General features: G+C 36.1%; 2 protein-coding genes across 4 annotated transcripts; one reads left to right on the forward strand and one right to left on the reverse strand.

The window, feature by feature from the left end:
- Positions 1 to 3,590: 3,590 nt before the first annotated feature.
- On the reverse strand, positions 3,591 to 12,520 carry LOC128226181 (uncharacterized). Its single transcript, XM_052936072.1, has 5 exons — positions 10,033 to 12,520; positions 9,677 to 9,912; positions 9,193 to 9,409; positions 8,579 to 8,755; positions 3,591 to 7,141 (listed from the first exon to the last, which is right to left on the reverse strand). The coding sequence occupies exons 1-5, from the start codon at positions 10,211 to 10,213 to the stop codon at positions 6,831 to 6,833; spliced, it is 1,122 nt and encodes a 373-aa protein (XP_052792032.1). The 5' UTR covers positions 10,214 to 12,520; the 3' UTR covers positions 3,591 to 6,830.
- A 660-nt stretch (positions 12,521 to 13,180) lies between these two features.
- On the forward strand, positions 13,181 to 24,229 carry LOC128228927 (uncharacterized). 3 transcript variants are annotated; one of them, XM_052940485.1, is made up of 19 exons: positions 13,181 to 13,407; positions 15,218 to 15,613; positions 15,788 to 15,810; positions 15,951 to 16,091; positions 16,325 to 16,447; positions 16,744 to 16,869; positions 17,164 to 17,238; positions 17,496 to 17,626; positions 17,854 to 18,036; positions 18,249 to 18,368; positions 18,740 to 18,832; positions 19,440 to 19,629; positions 19,937 to 20,077; positions 20,374 to 20,459; positions 20,656 to 20,723; positions 20,957 to 21,030; positions 22,341 to 22,473; positions 22,796 to 22,863; positions 23,630 to 24,229. In XM_052940485.1, the coding sequence occupies exons 2-19, from the start codon at positions 15,246 to 15,248 to the stop codon at positions 23,689 to 23,691; spliced, it is 2,205 nt and encodes a 734-aa protein (XP_052796445.1). In that variant the 5' UTR covers positions 13,181 to 13,407; positions 15,218 to 15,245; the 3' UTR covers positions 23,692 to 24,229. The 3 variants fall into 3 exon arrangements, with proteins under 3 accessions (XP_052796445.1, XP_052796446.1, XP_052796447.1); XM_052940486.1 differs by lacking the exon at positions 13,181 to 13,407 and adding an exon at positions 14,629 to 14,761; XM_052940487.1 differs by lacking the exon at positions 13,181 to 13,407 and adding an exon at positions 14,644 to 14,739.
- The last annotated feature ends 1,818 nt before the right edge of the window (positions 24,230 to 26,047 follow it).

Genomic DNA, 26,047 nt, shown 5'->3' on the forward strand with positions numbered 1-26,047 from the left:
TTTGCAAGAAAACACTCTGAACTTACGACAGATTTTAAAAACAAAATCCCTACCTACCCTACCTATAAATTTTGGGAAGGTTACCCTAAACAAACAATTATTATTTTTTTTTGCCTAAACAAGGTTTTGTGCCCTATGGACTCCCCGAAATGCCTAATTAAACTTTTCTGTAAGTGCCCTCCACCACCCTACAAATCCTGCATATTACAAACGGCTGTGTAATGGTCCTTACCTTTACTGGCCTCTGGTGTCTGTAACCAGATGTCAAAGTTTCGAATATTATTTATCAAAACTCATGTCACAAATACATGACAAAAACATTAGGAAATATATCACGTACATAGATATTGAGGTATGTGAAGATTGTATAATTTAAATGGAGAAAGAAGAATATGTCGGCTTTGTAAATGGTAATTTGTAACTGTTGTAAAAGTTCATTTATTTTACACACTCTATCGATGTCCTATTTGTCCTTGACACTTTTAGACTTTCAAACAGCAATTTTGGTATACCAGGGGTTAGATATTAATAGGTAGGTTGAAATTGTGTATTTCCAATAGTCTATGTTTAGAGTATTATAGTACAATTTTGTATTGTTAAAACAAAACAAAAAAGTAACCTTTTCTGGGAAGTATGCACAGCCAGTATATCATTGTTTTGCAGTTTTAGTCATATTTCACAGTTGTATTCAAAAGCATTTACCCAAAATGTAGATATTGCTCAATAAGACATCATTTTTTCTATTGTTTCTATTTTTTGATTTCAGTTCTGATGTTAGGGTTTACTTTTTTCATTTTTTTGGCTTCTTGCTAGATAGAATGTACACTTTTGAAACCACACAATAGTTTTTGCTGCAAATGGTAAAAAATCAACTGAATTTCTAAAATAACCACATTTTGTTTTAACTTTTCCGTTTACGTGAAGTCAAATTGCTGTTAAACTTTACTTTACAGCCTGATTAATAGGTAATGTTTATCGAATGAAACTGATTGTGCAAAAAGTATGCTCATTTTATATAACTGTATCATGCTTAGCTGTTCTCTCTTAAACTTTTCTATTTTACAAAGCCTTCAAACTGCTTTAAATAACAACATAGATTATGAGCAATAGTCATATCTTCTCAATTATTTACCTAAACATCTGCTTCACACAGTCCATATGTCCAATTTAAATGTGTTTAATAACTCCTGTCTGTGCTTTATAACACAATGTAGATGAATGATATATTTATTGCATGAAATCTATATTACTGTTATGACTATTAGCATGTGCTGTTGTAATGTGAACAGACAAGTAGCTAGAGAAAAATAGCAAGGATACCCTCAAACGTTTAAAATCTCAAAAATAGACAAAATGCCTGTAACAGAAAATACATATTTCAAGTACTGACACTTCTTTAATGGAATTATTTAATATACGTAAAGGGGCCAGACAATGCTGTCCTCTTTTCTCTTATTCCTTTTCTTTTGTTGCATCGAGTAATTGTCTATTGAAGTAAATAAAAATGAGAAAAATGAGAATATTAAAGGTATTAAGGTAAACAATGTTGACCTAGAACAAACACTATTTGCGGACGACGCTAGTTTTATCTAAGATGTATCAAAATCATCACTCGGCGCACTTATTAAAACTTTAGGCATTATTGTAATATATAAGGTTAACACGATTGAATACGAATGGAACTTAAACTAAACACAGGCACCATGAATTATATCCAGTAACAATACATAAGCCATTATGCTAATTTATTTAAAAGATAAAATGCTGGAATTTGAAGCCCATTTAGAAAGTGGGAAAATGGATTTTTGCCTTTTTTAAGGAAAAATAATTGTTCTGAAAACGTTTGCAATTTCAAATCAATAGTAACCATAAACAGTATAAAATCACATACAGATTTATTTTTAAATGATATTAAACAGAAAATGTTCAAATTTTATGGGGTAATAAACCTGAAAAGTTTCGCGAATTATCATAATGGAAGGCTTAAACAGAACAAGATGCACGTAATTTTAACTGGAAAGAGATGTATACCCAAGCATTCAAACTTTGCTTGATTCCAAATTAAGAGCATTTCAGTGCAAATGCCTTTTAAAAACAATGCCTAATAACAGTATACTATATCGATACAATATTAGTTCTTGTAGTCTTTGTGATTTTTGCTTAATAAGTATAGATTAGAACAAACATTATGTTATGTTTTGGCGCTGTCATAGGACTGAAATAGTTTTTATCAAAATATCACGCTTAATTACACATCTATTTGAGGAATCATATATAGCAAAGTCACACTTTGTATCTTGGAGTCTTCAAACGAGAGACTAATCATGAAACAAGAGATGCAACCACTATGCCCCCACCCCACCCAGAGCGCTATGTTGTCAGGAATATTTGGACAAATGAACGCAATATTCATCGACTGAAATGACAGCTGATTTGTCATTGACATTGGATGCCATTGAGGCAGTCTTAAGATTATTGCCAGTCAAAGTGTGAGGATAGAAGGTACAATCTTTAATCATGCTCAGATGATAATTGATATTTGCAGATAAACAAATATCCTCTAAGCAGCGGGGAATAAGTATGTGTATATGGCTGTATATTTTAATGACCTATAAGAGTTGTGACCTTGACCTTTAACTCTATGAACTCAAAATCCATAGGGGTCATCTGCTAGTCACCCCCAACCTAAATGTCAAGTTTGAGGACCATGGGTGCAGGCATTGTTGAGGTATCACACAGACTAGATTCTTGTATTAAAGGTCACTGTGACCTTGACCTTTGACCCGTTGACCCATTAAATCAGTAGGGGTCATCTTCTGTTCAGGCCCAACCTCCAAATCAGGTCTGATGACCATGGGTGCAAGCATTGACGAGTTATCATTGTGACAACCTTTTTCGCGGTCAAGGACACTGTGACCTTGATCTTTCATCCAATAACCCATAAAATGAATAGTTTTCATTAACTGGTCAGGCCCAACTTCCATGTCAAGTTTGATCACCATAGGTCCAGGCATTGTTCAGTTATCTCTCGAACAAGCTTTGACAACCTTTTCCTGTTAAAGGTCAATGTGACCTTGACCTTTGACCTGATGACTCCTAAAATCTTTAAGGTTCATCTACTGGTCAGGCTCAACCTTCTGTCAACCTTGATGACCATATGTCCAGGAACTGTTGAGTTATCACTCGGATAAGCTTTGGTCTACCGATGGACCGACGACCGAGCTACCGACGCATGCAAAGCAATATACCCCTCTTCTTCGAATGTGGGAATAATAAACTTTGAAATACTTCTTTCAAACTCATTACCTTAAAATCAAAATGTTGAGAAAACACTTTATTTGTTAACGTTTGTGTTCTTTACTTTTCAAAGTGACTACAATCAAAAGAAACCAAAGGAGTGGCCAAAAATACATTGCATACACTTCATGGTAGACGGACACTAGCACTTAACAGGCTAAGCTCCTGATTACTGTATAGAAGTTCTATTGTTGTTGTTTTTAAATTATTTGGTACTACGCAAATACCAATTTTAGAACTTACATTCCCCACTCTTTCCTTTACTAAGACCAAATAAAGAGACAAAACTGATATATGTTCTCAAGATTTATTTCGCTACACAGCTTTTGTATACATAATCAGTATAAGTATCTACGTACATATTTGATAAAACACTACATTTTCCATACTTAACATAGATATAAGTAAGTATATATTGCATATATTCAAATTTACAAACATTAGTATGTTTTACATTTTGATTATTACATACGACACCTTACTGAAACACTATATATACAGTCAAAGGAACAAGTACTCATCGAGAACATAACGTTACTTTTTTCAAAGTTAGTAACGATTTTTTTTCTTAAACTAATATTAGCAATATGACTAATGTTTACACAATCTTTAAGCAAAATAAGCAATTTCATATAAGTAAATTTGAAATCATTTAATGAAGTAATGTGTACATTTAAAGCTGCACTCTCACAGATTTACCGTTTTTCCATTTTTTTTATTTTTTTTTTGTCTTGGAATTAGCATCAAATCACAGATTTTCATATTTCCATGCCAAATTTAATTTGTTATGGCTTAAACAGTTACTAACGGTTTAAAAAAAGTGCATAAAACATCAAAATATGAGAGGAAATATGAAAATCTGCTATCTGATCTTTTGTCATCAGTCTTTGATCACTGGTTTTCAGATATTTACGCAAAAAAAAAACTGCTCGTTCCAAGACAAAAATTAAAAAAGTTGTCTAAACGTTCAATCTCTTAGAGTGCAGCTTTAAGAGGGGGCAATATTCGATGAACGTTGTTTGAATAAAGTACATTTAGTTTTTCAAAAAGAACATCATCAACAATAGCAACATGGCAACTTAGGAACTTTAATCAGGTAAAGTATTTGTTTTGAATACCGGTCCAGGAAAATAACAACATCGAATCATCGTTCGTTTGATTATTGTATATAATTATATAATTCCAATTGTATTGTAATTCCGAGTTAATTAAATTTATAAACTTGCCATGTGTCAATTACAAAAAACAAACTGAATATGATTTATCAGTTTCAGTTTCAGTGTATTGGAAATATCAGCAAATACATGAATTTGGCCGAAATTGATAAAAAAAATTCACAAAGGTTGTCACAAAAAGAGGAAGTAAAACATCAACATTCAAACATATTTACAAACATATCACAAGTGTTTGATAACTATAACTTTAACACACATATATCAATACTAACTAAATGCCACTATATGTAGCATTTTAAACAAATCAAGTGACAACGGCAGCAAGGAAATCGTTTCGTTTGGACATGGCAATAAAAGCAAAATTCGCTAGGTTCCTGATAGTCCTAATATTATTAATAGATAAGATAGATACAAATTTGTTAAAGGTGTTAAATTTGGTAGCATAAAACTGCCGTAAGATAACCTGATAGTGTTCGCGAATTGTTTTTTGTTAATCACTTAACGTTTGTGATAATTATCTAGCTATCAAGTCAATATTCGCGAAACCTTTTTTTGTAAGATACATATCATTAGACTTAAAACAGGCTTGAAAGTGCCCAGAACTGCCACCTTTTACGCTTTTTAGCTATGCAACACTAACAGGCCAACTAGTTGTGGTTTGCGAATTCCACTTAATAAGTAACATGATAACGGATAACTAGATTAGATTCGTGTTACCACTTATCTATAAATGCACTTTTGGCTTCTAGCAGTTACTGGTAATTTAGTTGTGGTTTGCGAATTACACTTAATAAGCAACATAGTAATTGGTTGACCGGATAAGATTTATCTACTTAGTGGAATTCGCAAATCATACCTAGATAACCAGTTACTGCTAAAGGCCAAAACTATTTTTTATCATAAAAAATATAATATAATAGTAAATATAAAAAAATATCCACAGATCATCGTGAATGACACGAGTCAAATGCTTTTTCGTTGTCAATAAAGGCACAAATAGTTTCATTTTGTTTGATAATACATTTTGTATACTGGAACAGAATGTAGAGTAAAAATACAATCAACTGTACTACACTTGTCTCCAAGTCCAAATTGAGCATCATCAATTTATACTCACTTTCGCATCACTAATTGATACGAGTTTGTAACGTTAAATATAATTTTTAGCAATAATATTTACAAGTGTTACGTCGCGATAGTTAGTGGGATTAGTTGTATCACCTTTTTTATAAATTGAAACAATAACAGTTCAGTCCATGAATCAGGGTAGACCCCTCAATCAACAATATAGTTAAAAATATGAGCAATATATGGTGATATAAAATATTTGGAATCTGCAACAATTCCTGTTTTTGTGCATAGACATACAAGTAGATGATTGTTTTTAACTAGTTAGCCAACAGTAACCGTATAATAAAAACAATCAATATCTACATCATAAGCGTTAGTTTTCATTAGTAATATGGTCTCTAAAGCTAGAATCATTGGGCGAAAAAACCCCATTTTTAACAGCTTTTAAAATGGTCTACAAATCCGTTTACCAAGGAATGTTTTCACTGCTAATTGGCAGGTGAAATTGTTTTTGTATGATTAAGTCGTTGAAGCCACATAATATCCAAAAAAAATACGATCTTAATTGGCAATAACAAAACTAATGAAAAATAATAAAATGTTATTTACGTTTGCGTCTCAATACAGAAAGTCGTGTTCTTTAAGTATTTTAACTCTAATTATACGTATCATTTACTATTATTTCGTTAGTAAATGTTTAACAAAATTGACAAACTCTCCTTGAAAAAGTTATTAACAGAATCAAAAGCAGCTTTCATGTATATGCATGCAAAAACAAGTTTTTTTAGAAGAAAAAAAGAAAATCAATATGCATCTGCTCATTAAATAAAACGAATATTTTAAATATGCATTTACAAATTCGTACTGACCGTACGCTTTGCTTTTTTCCGATTAAAGGGTATTGATAAGTCGTTTTTCTTAGAACACAGCCCTAAATACGCTGCCCTTAATGGCAATTGGCCAACAGCAAATACAGAGGAAAGTTGGCACCCTGTTGTGGAACTAGGCCAATAAACAGAGGATGCATAGCAGGGGATATCAAGCCAGACAACTCTTTAACCAGGCTTAATCAGGTGTAACCAGGTTTTCGTTAATATGATGATTTTGTCTATATTTAAGTATAACTCAAAATTAGGGGTTATACTAAGTACCTATATGATATGGTATAATGATTTGTTTATATTTTTAAAATCAAACAAATCATCTTTTTGTTTCTGTTTAAACAACGCACACTTAGTCAATAAACTTGGACATTCAAAGACAACATTATGAAATAAGGCAAGTACTCTATAGAACGATTTGGTGCTTACGAAAAAAGCCAGCTTTCGTCTTTGTTTTTTGTATAAATCGAGACATCATACCATGCTCGAAAGGTTGGAAGCGGACGTCAGCGGTTAACCTGTGAACAATGGTGTCGGCCATCTGCAATTCTTTCACACTTCCCCAGTTGTAGTCCCTGGCGGCGAGGTCGGCCGTCACCTTGGTAAGGTACTGCAGGAGACTCAAGTTTTCATTTTCATTCAGAAGCATCTCCTTGTTCTTGTACAGGAAGTACAGCATCCACGACCCATTTGTGAGTGACCGGAAGGCATATTTGTCTAAAACAACAGAGGCAACGCGAGAATGTAACACCGACAGTTCGTGTAAAAATATAATAGAGAAAAGCGCCGAGAAACGAACGGCAACACTCATTTATAGTCGAGTTGTTTTAAGTCGAAACATGGGTATAACTCAATAATTAATAAAGTGACACTCGTATTTAGAATCAAAACATACACATGTATAACAAACATAAGTTTTGATTGATAAAACTTCAACTCTTGCTAAATAATGCTTTTATGGAAAATATTAGTAACTGATAACAAGACTGTAAACGTGTGTTTAATAGCTGAAAACGCACACATATTAAATGACTGGTAAGTGCTAATTTTTTTACAGTGATCAACTATCAACTCATAAGGTAGAAATACAGTGTTTTCTGCACTTTTCTTTCAAATTTAACACGAGATCCTTCATAAGTATTTCGATATTAATTCATCCTTTTCAGGAAACGAAAACCATTGTTTTAATTGTGGTACATCTTAATTGGGAGCAAGAGTGCATTTTTAAATCCAGAGCAATGAGACTTGCTGAACATGTGCATATTGCCTCTGGCAATACATGCACTCTGGCAATATATGCACTCTGGCAATATATGCACTCTGGCAATACATGCACTCTGGCAATATATGCACTCTGGCAATATATGCACTCTGGCAATATATGCACTCTGGCAATACATGCACTCTGGCAATACATGCACTCTGGCAATGCATGCACTCTGGCAATATATGCACTCTGGCAATATATGCACTCTGGCAATATATGCACTCTGGCAATATATGCACTCTGGCAATACATGCACTCTGGCAATACATGCACTCTGGCAATATATGCACTCTGGCAATACATGCACTCTGGCAATACATGCACTCTGGCAATACATGCACTCTGGCAATATATGCACTCTGGCAATATATGCACTCTGGCAATATATGCACTCTGGCAATATATGCACTCTGGCAATATATGCACTCTGGCAATATATGCACTCTGGCAATATATGCACTCTGGCAATATATGCACTCTGGCAATATATGCACTCTGGCAATATATGCACTCTGGCAATATATAAACTAAGTTTATTTTGAATATTTTAAAGCTCGATTTTTTTTCTTTAAAAAACAGACGATTTAAAGAAAACCGTAAACGTTTTGTATCTGGCATAGAAAACGTCATAAATGCAATACAGTCGTTCGATTATTACAACCGAAATCAGCAGAAAGTCAGGTTTGTCTGGTGTGAAACATATAAATATTTTCAGTAGTTTTATCTTAAAAAGAGTCCCACATTTACTACACTGTGACTAATAATAGGTAGTAATAAGGTAGGACATCCATAACAACATAAATATAAATTTTCTATAAAAAGATTATTAATGTAAATATATTTTTTCATACTTCTTTTAATATCTTAAAAACCTCGATGATACATACGCGGCTGCACAGGGTACATAACGAGGCAGTCCCGGGGGCAGTAGTTTGGGACAACATTCCTCGGGGGTGGGAGGGGCGGGTGTCCCGAGTCCTGCAGAGGCTGGGTGTCAACCTCCTCGTCGTCCTCGCTTTCGTCATCAGTGTCCGGCAGTGACAAAGGGTCTATCACTTCAATGACTGTATAAATACATATATCTTTCTGTAACATGTATTATATATTCAAGTCACTAAACTGTTTTTGTCGTACATGTGTTTAATTATGCATGAACATAATTCATGCACATTTGCCAGCGACATTATCAGTAAAAAACAACACCAAAACTTAAAATATAAGATAAATAAATGCAATCAATAAATACAAAAAAAAACATAAACTATTTACAACTGTTTTGTTTTTCAAAGCATGGATTCTTGTCCCATTGTGTTCATAGATTATATAGACAACAAATCGAGAGCTTAGCGCAAAACGGTTATAACTTCATATAACAATACAATCAGTTATACCAGTCCTGCGCTACGCCCTCGAACTATCAGTGACAATAAGCAATCCAAACTACCAACACTGAACAACTTGTAAACTTCCATTATTTCCCTTTATCAATCAACCAACCAACCAGTGCATTCATTTTCCGCCGTGTCTTCTTCTTTTGGTTTCTCAAGATCTTGTAAAAGTGAATCCACTATATCCTCGACGTCCATGCCCTCGGAGTTGTCCTTGCCTCCATCACTACCCCCTGATCCTCCACCAACTGTGCTGACGGCTTTCACATTTACACCCGAGTCTACTCCATCTTTCATAATTGATAGACGGTGGGTGGACACTCGGCAAGCCTGACATACAAATATTAGCCTAAATTTGTTTCAAGTGCTCTTGATGGGTGTGAGCTCAAGACGATAATCATATTTGAAATGCCAGAACGGAATCACAATTCCACCAAAAGTAACACGTAGTTTGAAGGACTTCATAAGTAAAGATGCATCGAACGCCATCAAAACAAATCATTATCTTATATATAATAATAATAATATAGGTAAATAGGTATACAAGTTATCAAGTTATATTAAGACATTGACCCTTCAAATGATCAAGTGACCGACATCACACAGGAAACTCTTACCTGAAAAAAAACAGAGTTTCTGCGTTCCTTTCAGTGTTGGGTTTTCCATTTCCTCGAGTATATGCTCCACGAGTACAACGCCATCGTCCGTCCCGAGTACCACGTGTTCGTGCACCACGTCGCCTGAGCCAGTTTTAGCGTTGACATCTTCTCTGCCATGTGAACTGATCACCAGGACGAAACACTCGCTGTCTTTGTTACTTTTGTGCTCACAAGCTTGAAACATGTGTTCAATTCATCATTAAGAGGGAATAAGAAATATATATTCATATAAATAAGCACAAAATTTGACTCATTTTTGAAATTTATCAAGTACAATTGCATGACTACAGATACCTTTAGTGATAACTTTCCTCATTTCCTCCCCTTTAAGATTCCAGTACGGTTTCACACGGAAGTCCAGTAACGTGAACAGTTTAAACATCTTTTTAATATCCTTTGTTGCTCCTTTTCTAGGACTTTTGTGATTTGGGAAGTTTTTGTTGACGATAATAACGGCCTGTCCCCTTTGAGCCATTTTGCCGACCTTTTAGACTGAAGTGTTAAAATACTTAAACAAAATATCAACAAAAATATAAACATGTTTAGCGGCGTGAAGTTGGCGGCCTAGTTTTTGGAAAAAAAAACTGTTGATAATCGCTTCAATGTGTTAATTTGTGCATAAAAACAGTTAAAATGTCATTGTTTTAGAAGAAAATGCATGTATACATGCTTTGAAATAGGATTCAATTTAGGCCGCTAGGCCGCTAATTTCACGCCGCTATGCCGCTAGGTCGCTGAAGTGCTTGATCGACTTTTTTGCAAAAAAAGTTGAAAAACGCTTCAGAGTGATAATTTGTGCATAAAACAGTTAATTTAAAATTGTTTTAGAATAAAAGGTCAAGAAAAATATTCTGAATATTTAACAATTTAAGGCCGCTATGTAACTATATGAATAAAAAAACCTTGATTTATCATTGTTTTAAAAAAACGCATTAACAATTGCTTGGAAATAGAAAAAATAATTAGGCCGCCAGGCCGCTAGGCCGCTAGGCCGCCAACGTCACGCCGCTAGGCCGCTAGGCCGCCAGGCCGCCAGGCTGCTAACTTCACGCCGCTAGGCCGCTAGGCCGCTAACTTCACGCCGCTAGGCCGCTAACTTCACGCCGCTAGGCCGCTAGGCCGCTAGGCCGCTAACTTCACGTACATGGAATGCTCTTAAAAACAAAAATTCGACGTTCCGAGAAAGGAAAGTTTTTTCTCGATATCCAATCGCTATGTGCACTATATCAAAGTGTGAGTATTACTATACACCCCCCTTGGCCCGTCTTTCCATCCTGTACCACAGTACTAGATGAAATGATCAGTTTTCTGAGACTCAGTTTTAGTTCATCATATATTTTGTGGGTCTTTGTACACGTGCGCTTTTGGTTGCTTTCCCCAATATTGTAAATACTCTTATCTTGCGACTTTTTTTCTGACATTAACAGTTGAAAAAGATTTGCTTTCCATACAAAAATGCTTACGTTTTTTTGGTAAAACGGGCATGGCCTCCCAATGATTTCCGGCGATATACTTAACTTTATCTTGAAGGGATACATATGCAGATTTTAGAAATATTCAGATCTACTTGTTAAACCTTTGTGTCCAGAGAGGGGAAGGGATTTACTTCTTCATGTTTGCAAATAAGTCTGTGTCTTTTTGCACACGTATAAACAGTTTAACCGGAACTGGAAATCCCAATGTCAACGAAACTTCCGCCTGTGCAATTGTATATAGAACAAGACATATTTGTCAAGCATAATTCTTTCTGAGCGCCGTTTATTCTGCAACATGTGGAAGATGCGTCAATCGAGGTTAAAGATTTCAGAAAAATGTGAATTGATATTTGACATAACATCAATAAGCCTTACCATGGCAACTAATTTTTTGTTTGCCTTTAATCTTCCTATTTATAATACTATTAATTGTAAAAATGCAACAGTCAAGCAGTGAATGGAAGAATGTAAATGTTCTTTGTCTTTTACCTTTTTCAAGCTCATTCTTCAAAATATAAAGCAATTTTAAAATTTCTTAAAAATGGACGTTTTTTCATCATTTTTTTAAAGTAAAATAATTTGCTTAAAACTTTGTTTAGGTTCTGATATTTAGGAATGTGTATTAAATTTATAGAAAATAAACAAAATGTGTTGTTTGACATTATTTATTTCATTTGAATTCCAAAGTTTTGAATTTGACCTATTTTGGCAGAAAAAAATGATAAAAATGTAAAATTAAAAGGGCCATAATTCTGTCAAAAAAATGATGGATTTTGAAAAAATGTGCATATTTGAGTTTGTAATGACGTAACCTTTAAAATGATATATCACTTTAATATACCGCATTAAATTAATTTTTTACGTTGTTATTGCTAAATAAGGGTCATCTGGTCCCAATTTCTAAAAAAATCTTAAGTGTTTCATTCAGTAAAACTACTTACTAAATATGATTTCAAAAAATAAAAAGTAGTTTTACTTATTTATCTCACATATAATTATTCCTTTGAACGCCTCCAAATTCTTTACCATGAAAACATTACGAAATTCATACCAATCAAAAACAATGTGCTGGGCTTGATCCTGATATCAAGCACTTACTGTAAGATTGTTTGAGAAAAGGGGGCCTGCTGGTCAACGGCAACCTACCACCCATGTTCCATGTTCGTATCTAAATTAAACGGACGAGGTTTCCATACATGTTACTTTGTATGGCTATTGGCTGTGACCTTGACCTATTGTGCTGGCATTGTTAACTGTGAGTTTGGACATACTGACCTCAAAATCAATGGAGTCATCTACTAGTCATGTCCAACCTACCAGTGAAGTTTGATGGTCCGGTGTCAAGTTGCCATAATAATGAGCGTTCTTCGGACTACTTGAATCATTTTGACATTTATTGTACACATCGAATCTCGAGTCAGGCTGCCAAGTACAAAAAATGTCAAAATACTTTTTCTATGACGTCCAGTTAGATCATAGATGGACTCATGTCAAACCGTTCTCGAAGTTACTATACGGACAAAACTAAGTACCGGACGGACACACGGACGAACGCACAGTCCGAATACTACAGCATTATATGCCACCCACAGGGAACAGACCAATGCCCGTAATAGTATGTGTTTAATATAATAGCCATGTGTGTACATCTGTTCGAAAATAAAGGATGTTTACGTACGTTTGTTTCAATAAGTCTACTTTCGATTTTACACGCTAGTAAAATATGCAAATCCTTTCATCCGAACTTAAATCGCAGTAGTAATTTCAATTAAGAGTTGAAAATTATTGCTTTGGAGTGTTTTATTGAATGGACAGTTAAGATTCCCCAGAGCAAAGTCATAAAGTTTAAATTCTAAATTGAAATTACTACACAATCTACATGCAGCGTTGTTTTATGTAAACAGCCGATGTGTTCCGAATGAACTCTGATAGCTAACGTGACCGAGGTGTTCCGGTTGATGTTCTAGCGGATGTACCTACTTTCGTTTTTCAATCGAGCACTTTCGGTTTCGATGACAAAACGAATTCAGTGTCAGCTCGGATAGCCAACAACAAGCTTGCATAATCAATACATGACTGTATTATCATGATATAATTGGATTTATTTATTATCAAAGACTGCTCGATTCCGACTAAACTGCTAAACAACTGACCACTCAGTCTAGAATATAGTTCTACCCTGGACTAGGGCCGGGTATGTATATTACTTTTTATAAGTGAGTGTGTTTCTTCTGACTTGTTAAACTTAAAAAATATTAAAATGTTTCGTTTGTAGTTTGCTGATATTTTACCAATCTTAGTTCATAGATGGTGTTTCATTACGTAATTGGCAATGCTTTCAATGCCCATGAACTTTAAGGGACTCGCTCATGTTTTTGTGGTATGCACTTTTTGTAATACGAAAAGGTTTTGCAAATCATTAGGATTGTTAAAACTAAAAGTTACTGACGGCTGAAACCTTTCAACATATTTTGATATATATATATATATACATAAATATTGTCTTTAAAGTGCGCGATTTTAAATAGCGTTAGTAACGCGATTCAACTAAAGGCTTAAAGGTTAACATGTATATCCGTTTCATTGGAGGTTTTCCACATTCAAGGTGGGAAAATTATGATAATGAAAATTCCAATTGGAATATTTGGTAAATGGAAAATTCCAATTGGAGAAAATAGTTCAGTTTTAAAATGGGAATTTCATTGAGGGCGTTAGGTTTTATTGTCAGTTTTTTACTTAACTGTATCGGCGTGGGTTCGCACCCCACTAAAGGCAGAATATTTTTATACAATTAAAATGCTTTTTTTTCGCGATTTCCGGGTATCAACGTGTAAAATTGTTATAATATTAATAATAATAGGGGTTTTCAGATGCATGGCCAGAAAAAGAGATGAAAAATCATGAGCGTGTCCCTTTAAGCCTGCATATTAACTTATAAATTATCATAAATCATTTTGCGGAGTAACTCTATACGTATATAAAACATTCCTGAGAGTAACTATAATGTTTAAGTCTGGACCATTTGACGGAATAGGTTAATTAAAAGAAAACAGTTTTTTGATTTGTTGTTCTCTTATTGAAATGCGTTCAAATTATAACTCATGTGTCAGGGTATATAAAAATACTATTGTAAGTGTTTTCCAAGAGTTCCATTAGGCCATAACCCCTCAGATTAATGTAGTAGGGACACAATCAGTGGTCTTTTTAGGCTAGTTTAAAAAAACTCCAATCAGTTACATTAGATTGTTCAGGGAAAAACTGTTTATATCATTTGTATATTTTATGAAATATATCCCTGGTGGGTTTCATTAATAGTTACGTATTATATCGCGAAACTGTGACAAGGAAGTACATTGGATATTTTTCCTCTTTGGGTTCCTCATTTTTTCTATTTTTAGTTAATTGGGAAAATGCAGTTGTTTAAGTACTTTCGATATAATATTACATAGTCAAACACGAAAATTTGACAGTATTTTTTGTGACACCTGTGTTTCCCAATTGATCATCAACGACGTTTAAGTTTAAAGTACGGATATAGTTGACAGGAGGCAGGTCCACTATTGACGATTTTAAGTTGATGCCTTTCTTTACTTCAGAAAAAAACACCCTTTAACCTGAAACTTTTTATATGCTGTGTTAATATATTAGACAAACTGTAACATTGTTGGACATAATTCCGTTTATGTTTTATTCTTTTCGGTTTCAATATCTATATGTCACATGTATAACGTGAATGAAACACAATTTCTAAGTCTCAATTGTGTCCAGGTACTAGGACAATGGTTTAGTATATATTTCCGGGTTTCCAAATTCAAAGCATGCATTCATTCTGTTTGTAGAATATTCCAGAAACAAAGTTTGTAGGGGTTTTACGCTTCGTTGTTTACCAAGTCAAATTTTATTACTCAGTTCCAATAATAATAATAATAATAATTATTATTATTATTATTATTATTATTATTATTATTATTATTATTATTATTATTATTATCAATTATATGTAGTTGCCTATAAAGACGCCTAGTTACCTCCATGACATCAAGAGGAAGCAGCAGGATGTCAGTGACGTCCGCCGGAAATGACTATCAGCAGACGATGGTCCAATGTCTGGTGAAAATTAGCCAAGAGCAGGCTTCCCAGCGCGAGACTTTGAAACAGTTAACTCTAGAGCTTTGCCAATTTCAAGAAACTGCTCTACATCGCCTCGAGTCTCTTCAGGGCGCTTTGAATTCTCTTTCGTCTGGTTCCCGTGAGCCTGTAGGCGCTCGCAGCAAAGACTATCTGTCACAGACGGTACTTCCGGTGACGTCTAAACCGCGCAAGCCGAAGGCCAGCCGCCAGTCGCCTCCCATCCTGAACGCAGACCCACCGCGTAATGTCTCCAAACCGAAACCGAAAGGGTATATATAACATATCCGGTTTATATTCAAACAATATGTTGTTATTCGTCTAGTAATTCTGTTTCATGGTTAGTATAATAAAGACAGTAAGAATATTCTTTCTAATCAATATATAAAAAATATACCTGGATTAATGATTATCCAGACAGTAATTTTCATCTTTATGCATTTCAGAATAAGGAACAAACAGCTGTGTGGTATGTTAAAAGCCTTGATCTATTTTATATAATTAAAAAAAAACAGACCATATTTAATCATTAAATTATTTTGTATTTTGGCTTTTATTATATCAGTGCATGATCATTTAACTGTTTAACTGTTTTACATTTACGGACAGACGTTTTTGTCGAGGCGTTGCCGGAAATGCGTCTATTCAAAAAACAGCTCCCACAGGAGAAAGATTTCGTCAATCTTATGAAGGCGCTTACCATGGACGTGAATAAGTCCACGATAGCAGCGGTGTCCTCCGCCGCCAGGAGTGAGTATACAAGTAGTTCCATCAGTCAGAAACAGTCCTTATTAGAGCAAATACATACGATGCCTGCCTGATTGTTTCTTAGACGTTCCGTATATTAGGCATGTTAATGTTTATTACTGTTAGAGAAGATAACTATTTCAGTATCAGCGTAAATATCTATAATCAACTGTCAAAAGGACACATCCGCATTTAAATACACAAATATCGGTACTATATCACATTTCCCCCTTCAGTGGAAGGTCGGGTTTCTGCGAGTCCACCCGCCCTGGATACGGTCCTCGTGCTGGACGTCTCTGCCAGCATGGTCGGCCAGCCGTTAGCCGCCCTCAAACTCTTCGTCGCCGCCTTCATTGACGGTATGAGTCAGGTTCAAATTTCTTATTTTGCTATTTGTCGTATAGAATTGTTGTTTTAAGCTCTAATTATTGACATTCCATTGGACTGCATACAATAACCGTTAATGAGCCGGATGGGGTCATCAGAAAACCCTATTTAAGGTTTATTAAAGACCTTCAGTTTTAAATTGTATACAATACAAACCAGCTGTTGGTAAGGCGGGCTCTTTACGACACAAACCACATTTAACGTATAAGTACCAACTGCATAATCCATGCGGTCCACTATGACTACTTGTTCGTCCGTGCTTGTGCAGGTCTTGAGCGGACGGAGCGCGACCTGAGACTACAGGAGCGGCTGGCGGTCATCATATGTGGCGGCACCACCGGAATCATGCAGCAGTTCACCGCCGGAAGTCAGGCACAACTCGGGCAACTCATGGGTAATGGTTACCTTTTCACGAGCATGAATGGATATAAAATAAATGGTGCTGTTGAAATCCTGTGCACAAAACGCATAAATACACTAAATCATATTTGCAAGTTTGTGCAGTTATCGGAGGCGTTCAAAAAGTTCTACACGTAAGTAAACTAAGCCTTCGTCTTTAAATATTGTAATGAGTATTCCCTAGGCATGTGAGTCAGCATACACGATCAGTATTCTTAAGTATTTACTACTTTCTAAATGATTTACAAAAGCAAACGAGTTATTGTTAATATGTTCACTCTATTTCCAGAACAACTTCAGGCCGAGGGAAAAACCCCTCTGATGACAGCATTGACACTGGCGCTGAGCTACGTTGAACTAAATGGTGGGGGATTGATCTAAAACAATCTACTAAATTTCACGTTTAAGATGCCTTTTGAATTATATGATCACTGCATAGCCTCGCTGCAAACATAAAAATGCGTTTCAGTGATGAAATCATATTTGATAATACTACAAAATGAATTAATCCTTTTATAAACGTTATATGATGTTGATGAAATAACGACATTTTAAAACGTTTTACCTTTACAATTAAATATACACTCACAATTCTACATTCACTATGTTTTGTGGTTGCAGGCCGGAGCGTCCGACTGGGCGCGGAGGTTGTCCTTCATCCTCGCGTCGTCGTCATCTCCGACTTCAACGCCACCGACGACCGGGCGCCATTCGAAGACCACGACTTTGCCGATAGCAACGCACGCATTAAGGTCGGAGCAGATTAACTTGTCAAACAGATATATACATGCATGATAATTAATGTGTCTAAGGACAAAAATAGACAGTGTTGCTTCTATCCCATCATCGACTGTACTTTTGATGTCGTAATTTATGGGTCATTGTGAAAAACAGTGGCATATTTCAGATTGTAGTTACATATATATAATTTAGTCTTGATTCTAAAGGTTAAAAAGAACTCAGTTATTTTACATCCCAGATACAGAAACAGTTGATACAGCTGTCCCAGGTCTACAAGCGCCAGGGCCTTGGACTGTACTGTGTGCCCGTCGGTCCGGACGGGAACGTATCTGTCGCCCAGGAGATGGCCACAAGCTCGGCGGGCGGGGAACTTATTTCAGAAAGGGATGCATACACCGCCGGCAACTTCTTGAGATACAATGTAAGATATTACAATTACCCATTAAGTATTACAGGCCGAAGTAACACTCAATGTAAATATACTAGTATTAGTAGTGCATATGTTGAGACAAATATTTCGCATTTCAAAAGAAAATAATCATTATCATTCAGAAATGTTCATTGTTAAATTACTGAAATTTTGGCTACGTTATAAATACCGGTATGTTGTCTACCAAATGTTGTCCATGCCAGGCGGTTATATCTCTGACGTTTGAGGAGTACGCGGCCTCTGTGAGCAGCGACCAAGAACGCTCGTACGAGGAGATCCTGGAGGACGTGATGCCGCTTGCCGGCTGTAAGGACAGGGACAAGGTATAGGGCCAGGAGCCTTAGTTGTGTTTAAAAAGAATTATGATATATACCGGCGATTATAGGCGTTATCGAAATATACCACGACATAGGGAAGTTTCAATTAAATGGTTGTTTTTGTGAGCAATTTCATAAATTATTCTAGGCCTAGGAAATAATTCAACTGAACAATTCTATTAGCTGATGAAAATATCATAGGATCCTGAATGAAAGGCACTGAAGTATGTATCTCCAGCCCCCTTTTTCTGTTTAAAGTTTGTATAAATCGTCATAGAGTAAATGTTTTCTTTAACACGTAACTGCCGATGACTGGCAACAGATAACCTTACATACCCAACTCCTTTCAAGCAGAACTTGTGAATGTTCGGTTTCAGGTGGCAGTGAACCACGCGTTGGAGGCGTGCCTCGGAACCGGGGGAGATATGGTGGTCATTGACGAGGAACTGGAGGCGCCTCCTGCTCCACCGGTAACATAGTTTATAAGTCGCTGGCTAGAAGGCGGCGACTTGTATTTTCATTCCTTTTTCATTTTGCTCATGATATGAGATGTTTACATTAAACTACTTTTAATTTCCTCTAGAACAAAATAACAATCACTTACTTGACCCTTGATATAAAACGCATAAGACATATATAGATACAGTAGCGCAGATTAGATTTGCCAAGAATGGTTTTAGGAACCGCAGGTAACATACAGAAATAAGGTTAGTATTGAAAAACTCAAATAGCATAATATTCTGTTTCGCAGTCTTAAATCAATAAATGTACATGTACTTTCAATATTAATTTAAGACCTCTTCATATAAACACAAGATCAGGTGTTGTTTCTCCAGCGACATTGATGTCATGGAACAACTTGCTCTTGTCATCTATCAAATAAAATAAAAAGGATTAATTACAAGCGCATGATCGGTGTTAATGTCTTCGTGTTCATGCTTGTGGTTATAGATTAGAATCAGACTGTCAAAATTCCGCCGAACCAATATTGAATGTATTTGTAAACGTTTCTAGTATCTGTTTCTGTTCTTCTAACTTAACTTGGTGTACACTAACGTATTCATACTTTCCCAACAGCCACGATTGTGTCCCCCGGGGGAGGAGGACATGCCGCCCTGGAAGCCCACCCGCAGCCTCGAGCAGTTCGGCTTTGAGGAGGATGCTTCACTTCCGCCACTTGGCACACGCGTCAGCCGGGGCCAAGACTGGAACTTCGACAATACGGATGGCGGGCAGCCGGGAACGATAATCGCACACGTCAGAGAAAGTAAGTTAATGTGTGCTTATCACCGGGGAGGGGGGTGCTTGATAACTATTCTGTTCTTTATTAATATCAATGTATTCGGTATCTTCTTCCTGAAAGAGTATCGCATTGTTTTTTTTTAAAAAGTAAAAGAATCAACACGTCCTTACTGTAAATATCATTCCGTTTTTGTTGGTAAAGCAGTTGTATTTTTAATTACTTAAAGCATAAATGGTGCAAATCTTGTTTACTATGAATTGTTTTGATATGAACTGAAATAATCATTGACATTTCTTAATCCCTGGGTTTCGTTTGTTTCCTTTGTATGTAGAAGTTGCGCTTGTGATGTTCGACAACGAATACATTGGGATGTACCGTATGGGGCTCGAGGATAAATGGGACGTGGTGACAGGCGCTGCACCCCGGTCCGTACCCCAGGGACATTTAGAGGTCGGCTGCCCCGTCAAGAGAGGTAAGAGTTGTAGATAAATAACCTTCAACCTGTTTATTTTGCCCAGGACATATCCCGCGTAGTTTTGCGCGTGGGTTTGCGTATTTCAGCTCCCTCGGCTGTGTCGTCGTCTTTGTAAAAAAGCTTGAATTACATCGAAAGTATTTTAACTTTCGATGGCGTTCAAAGATTTCAAACTCTCTAATTTGAGTAATGTCATTTCAATACATGTTTAATTCACAAGTATAAGCGTGAAATTCCCTTTCAATAGTATAATGAAATAAATGTTTATACATTTCATTTTTTTGTTGTTTTAGGTCCTGATTGGAAGCGGAAGAACGAGGACGGAGGGGCAGGGAAGGTGGGCGTGGTCATCAGAAAACAGCGCGCCAGATACGTCATGGTAACACGTTTACTATGATTACTATAGGTTACATGCGGATAAATGATAGTAGTCAGATAAATCGGTTTATTGCATTTCTGTCTAGTGTTCCTGCTTCTTCAGGGTCCTTCACCTTGAACATGACTAGAACATGGACTTATCTCTAGTTTTAAGTTGAGCATGTTTAAAATGTATGCATGACTGTTGTTTCTTCTAGGTGCGCTGGCCGGCCAGGGTTATAGATTCCTACCGGTTCGGGACCGAGGGCAAGTTTGATGTTGTTGTGTAAGTATTTAAGCATAACCAAGTATGTCACTGCAATATTCCGTTTCTGCAGGAGATTCGTGCAATTTGTATTCACTTAAACTGAAAAACCCACCACACAATATAACTCGTTTACTGAAGTATAAGAAGTAAAAAATACTGTATAAATTCAACACATTATGTCGAACTCAAAACACGCAAGTCCGTACTGACGCTGCCATGCACTGCCGCTAATACGTCCGTGTTGTTTCTAGAACGGACGAGCCGCCCCAGTTTGAAGTGGACGACCAGGCGGTGAACCAGGCGGCGGCGCAACAGGATGACGTCCGTAAGTCGCATACTGTACCTCGAAAATTTGCAGATGCAAATAAATTCACCCATGTTGTCTGATAAAATAGTAGTTCATATATACTGGTATGTTTACCGAAGGCATATCGGGTAGAAGGGTGAACTATCCGGAGAGAACTGAAATAACCCTGATAAATCGGTAAATGTCAAATTAAAATTGAGTTTGGTTCTGTGCTTTGTACAAACGATGGCTATAAAAGGGATGTTCAATATCCTTGATGTCTGTCAACCGTGATTACATTAATATATCTGTTGAACTCAAATCCATTTGCCTGTTCTTTTTATATGAACGTAAGCTTTTTTACATTGCACTGTTTCCGTTTCTTTATTGTTTTCTTCATCATATAGTGAGTATAAATGCATCTTCATGCATTAAAACATGTTAAAATTATTTCAACTCAAATGGCTGAATAAAATGAAAACTAGAATACAACATTACCAAAAGTACAGAGTTTTCAAAATTTTATGTATGTACTGGACGACATGTAATATGTGTATATTAGAAGTCCAGATATTTTACAAGTCCAGATATTTTACAAGTCCAGATAGAATTTATCGACATTCCCCTTAAGCTCATAGGGGTAAGACATGAAAGATCATAAATGATCTCTCTCTTAAATCCAATTTAAAGTAAACGTTACTAGAACTAATGACGCAATTAGGTGAATTGAATGATTTGACAACACAACACATTGTTAAGAATGAGGGGCACCATGCTATGTTTTCATGGCGCCGTTGACATGACGACGTTTAAAATTTTGAACAATTAGTGCTCAATTGAGTACCTTCGCTACTGCTTGCATTACACCTAAGGAAACACTGCATAAACCATACTTACGTCACGCCAATGAATGACGTCGTATTTCATATTTGGCGCTTCGGTTTAAATATTTACGTTATCAAATCTATGTCAAAATAAAATGTAATCTCCAAATAACATCAAAACCCTGGTAAAATCTTGATCGTTTGACCCATATCAAATGTGTGTTTAATATTCTAAGATAATAACGAATTGTATTTCACATACTCGTATTAGATAGGTAATAGTCTACCTCTTCCAGAAAAAGTATAAAACTTGTGACTAATAAATTCTTGTTTTGAAACGGCGATAGCTCTATTTAAACGCGTGTTCGCATGACTTTCTTGCCGAGTTTATATTATTAAGGAATTTAGATTCAGACAAAATTATATATAATTTATAAAAAAAAAAGTATAGAATCTCTTGGTATACTTGAATGTGAGAAAATAATTGAATTTTGTGTTTATTCTTCCTTTTTTCCTCGAGCGTAGCCAAGCAGCCCTGGTGGAAGTGGCGTGACCGGCAGTCGATGTGGCGGCCTCTGACCCGGGAGGCGGTTGAGGAGCTGGAGGCGAAACTGCAAACTAGCCAAGAGAAGGCGCTCATCCAGTACAAAGGAAAGAGGTAACAACTTCCGCCCGCCACCGTGCGCTACAGCTTTTTTATAGACTGGTTCTCTCCTTGTCTTCTCTGATGTTATAGGCATGTTTACTTCTTTTTCACTTCAACATGGTCCGTGATATTAACTACAACTATCAAATATTTGTAAATGCAATTAAATATTCAATTGTATTATCATATTGTGTATTATCATATTGTGGATCTCGCTTTCAAATAGGTTTTTTATTTCGGAAAACTCCTTTTACTTTACTACAATGGCATACTTGATTGTAAGAATCAGTGGGCTTATATTTAATTTTACCGACTAACTACTTTTATATTTTAGCATGAAGATATTCCTGAAGGAGAATAAATGTGAAATTGATAACGAGAAGTACGATATTGAGAGAGAAAGTAAGTATACAACACCGTATTTGTGAGCTTGGTAAAAAAACAACGTTTTTCTCTTTGTTCAAATATTTGATTTAAAAGGTTAATATTAAATACCACAAGTAATACTTTAATCAGTAAAACTTTAGTCGGATAGTCTTTTACCATGTATCCCATCTTTTGCGGCATTTTTTGAAATGTGAATCTGCTCCCAGGCAGATACAAAATACCGCAAATGCGGTGACAAGATTTCAGCCTTTAGGCGCGGGCATACGTTTAGGCACTAGGCATAATGCAGCCTATAGGCGTGTGGAGAAGTTTAGGCACGCGGGTGTGTGACAAGGTAAAGGCATAATGCAGCCTATAGGTGCTGGCAGACGTCTAGGACGGCGGTTGCGTGATAGGGGAAAGGCATTATGCAGCCTCCAGGCTCGGGAAGACGTTAAGGCACGCGGGGAGTGACAGTGGAAAAGCATAATGCAGCCTATAGGTGCGGCCGTTTAGTCAAGCGGGGTGTAACAGGGAAAGGCATATCGCAGGTTAGAGCCGCAGTTAGAGGTTTATTCCCACAGAGGTGACAGGGGATATAGCTAATGATGCCTTTAGGCGCGTGTAGACATTTAGTCACACGGGGGAGGGGGTCAGGGGCAAGCCATTGTGCATCCTTCAGGCTAGGACAGACGTTTATAAACTCAAATACTAGCTGACCAAGCAAAGAAGTGTGTATATCGTTGTGACAAGATACATTTAATGTTGCATTTTATTAATGTGGCTTACTCTTTAATTTCAGTGATTACTGAGGAGGAAGTCATGTCTCTAATGGAAATGGACAAGTTCCTTCCGCCCATCTAAAAACGGGCTGGGGACATCCAACCATACACTTGGGTCCGATAACATATCGATGCGACGTCTGACCTCTGTGAATGTCTTTACACATATGGGCTGAAATATCAACTTACTGAATAGTTGCGTGTTCAATGTGTGGACTATGACATCAGTCTATGTAACTATGTGTACATTCGTATGACCGTGAAATTAGTCTATGTAACTATGTGTACAATCTCATGACCGTGATATAAGCCTTTGTAACTATTTATACAATTTAATTTATATCAGCCTATGTCACTATTTTGACAATGTAATGACCGTGATTTCAGCCTTTGTAAAAATGTGTATAAAATGGGTGGATCTCTTTGTTTATCAGCATAATTCATGTACCATGATGTCTGACTTCTTGTGTTGCCTGTACAAAGAACAAACAAAAATCAAGCGTCCGTAATCAGTTTTAGAATAAGTGTATTATATGTGCAGATACCTAATATTTTATTGTCTGTTGTTTTTTCTGATATATGTACTTTTAAAAATATTTGTAGTAAAAGTAAAAAAGTGACTGTTTTGTGTTACATATTTAAAGAGGTTAATTTCTTTTATATATTGTTACAACATAGATACATTACATAGTTATACATGTATGTTTAAACAATGTTGACTGCTCTAATTTGACTACGGTAGTAGTAGAATTGTTGAAGCCATGAAAAGTTATGTGTATCCTGGTTTTAAAAACATATTATCGAGAATACATTCCAGCTTCAATCAATTCATAAAAGCAATCGTCTAAGTACGCTACACCTGCAAACACATATGTAGCAAATAATGAATGTACTTAAGGTAAACAATATTCTTGATTCATCCGGCTTGACCTCAGTATTATTTTCGTCAGTTTACAAGAATGCATTGAATGTATGTTATTCAGTAGTGTTGTATGTAGTATGCATGTTACTGAGGCATGGAACGGGTGTTTTATTGTACATATACTCATTCATATATAGGTATTTTGTCTTAATTCCAGTTGTTATGCCCACTCCTCCACTTGATCCGCCCGTCCGAAAATATTATCGCATGTACCTTCAAAAGCATGGCCCCGATACTCATGAAACTTTGTAGGAATGTTGGTCAGCATGGTGAGGTTGTGCGAGTTTTGTACGGCATTTATCTAGGTCTAACAATAGTAACTGCCCTTGGCTTACTAAAAAAAGGTTCTGAAAAATCTGGTGTTTAGTGCAAATCCAAAAGTATTACACCAGTCCTTAACTCATGAAACTTTATGTGAATATTGGGCAGCTTTGAAAGGTGTGCACATGCGGTTTTGTTTTATATTCAAGATTTTTAGACAATAGTTATGGCCCTTGACATAATTAAAACTGGTCCGAAAGTTAGTGTGTCACATTGATCTGAAAAAAGTAATAAACTTACACTCAGTCATGAAAGGTAATAGTACAATGTATAAATAACGTCGGAATTGCTCTTAAATCTGGAATAAAGACATAACGGGGATCCGCTTGCCAAGGCTGACAAACTGTCATTCATAAACATTCAGCGACGTTAGCCAACCGGGGGGATTTGGCATGTAGGGGACTATAGACGGGATTTTGACAAGCTTTGTGAAATCGCAACCTGGGAAATAAACGTGTTCTGTTGTTTTTCTCAAAGGATTGCCTATTACTAAATAATCCCCTACCGCAAGGGGATTTTGACACATTTGCTCTAGAATCTGAACTTAGATAACACAAATTGTAGTTTGTCGACTAGTAGGGATCCTTAATTGTGTATGTTCTTTGTCCTTTTTAATACAATTATTATTCACAATTTGTAAGGTCTCTTCTAAAAGCCACTAAGAGCTAATGAGAACTATTAAGAGCTTCTGTGAACTACTTAGAACTACTATGGGATACTTAAAAAGTACTATGAAATGTAGTATTGTAATGAAATAATTGAAACTAACAATATTGAACAATCAGAAAGGAAGTTTATCCTCAAGTTGTTCCTTGTTTTTGCGAATTTATAAAACAAGAGGGCCCTGAACCCTGTATCGCTCACCTGATCCAATTCAAGTGTGAAATAAGTGTTTTCAGGGCGAGGGCAATTGTGACAGCGGGAGGGAATAAGTGTTTTCCAAGGCGATGGAAAGTGCAACGAGAGGGGACTTTATTAAAACAAATTTAGGACTAGTTTTCAATGCTACATGGGCTTCACATCTCATTCACATCCAAATATAATCATGAGGTATGGAATGAAAACTTTTATACCTGCTGGAATTAAAAAAATATATTACTTAGATCCTTCCTAGTGACCAAGTTTTTTTAATATCACGGTTATTTTTTTTAATATTACGGATGACCCAGTACATTCTGACCGAGTTTCATATAGA

This window comes from Mya arenaria, chromosome 3 (assembly GCF_026914265.1).
Source record: "Mya arenaria isolate MELC-2E11 chromosome 3, ASM2691426v1".
In the NCBI taxonomy this organism is placed as follows: Eukaryota; Metazoa; Mollusca; class Bivalvia; order Myida; family Myidae; genus Mya; species Mya arenaria.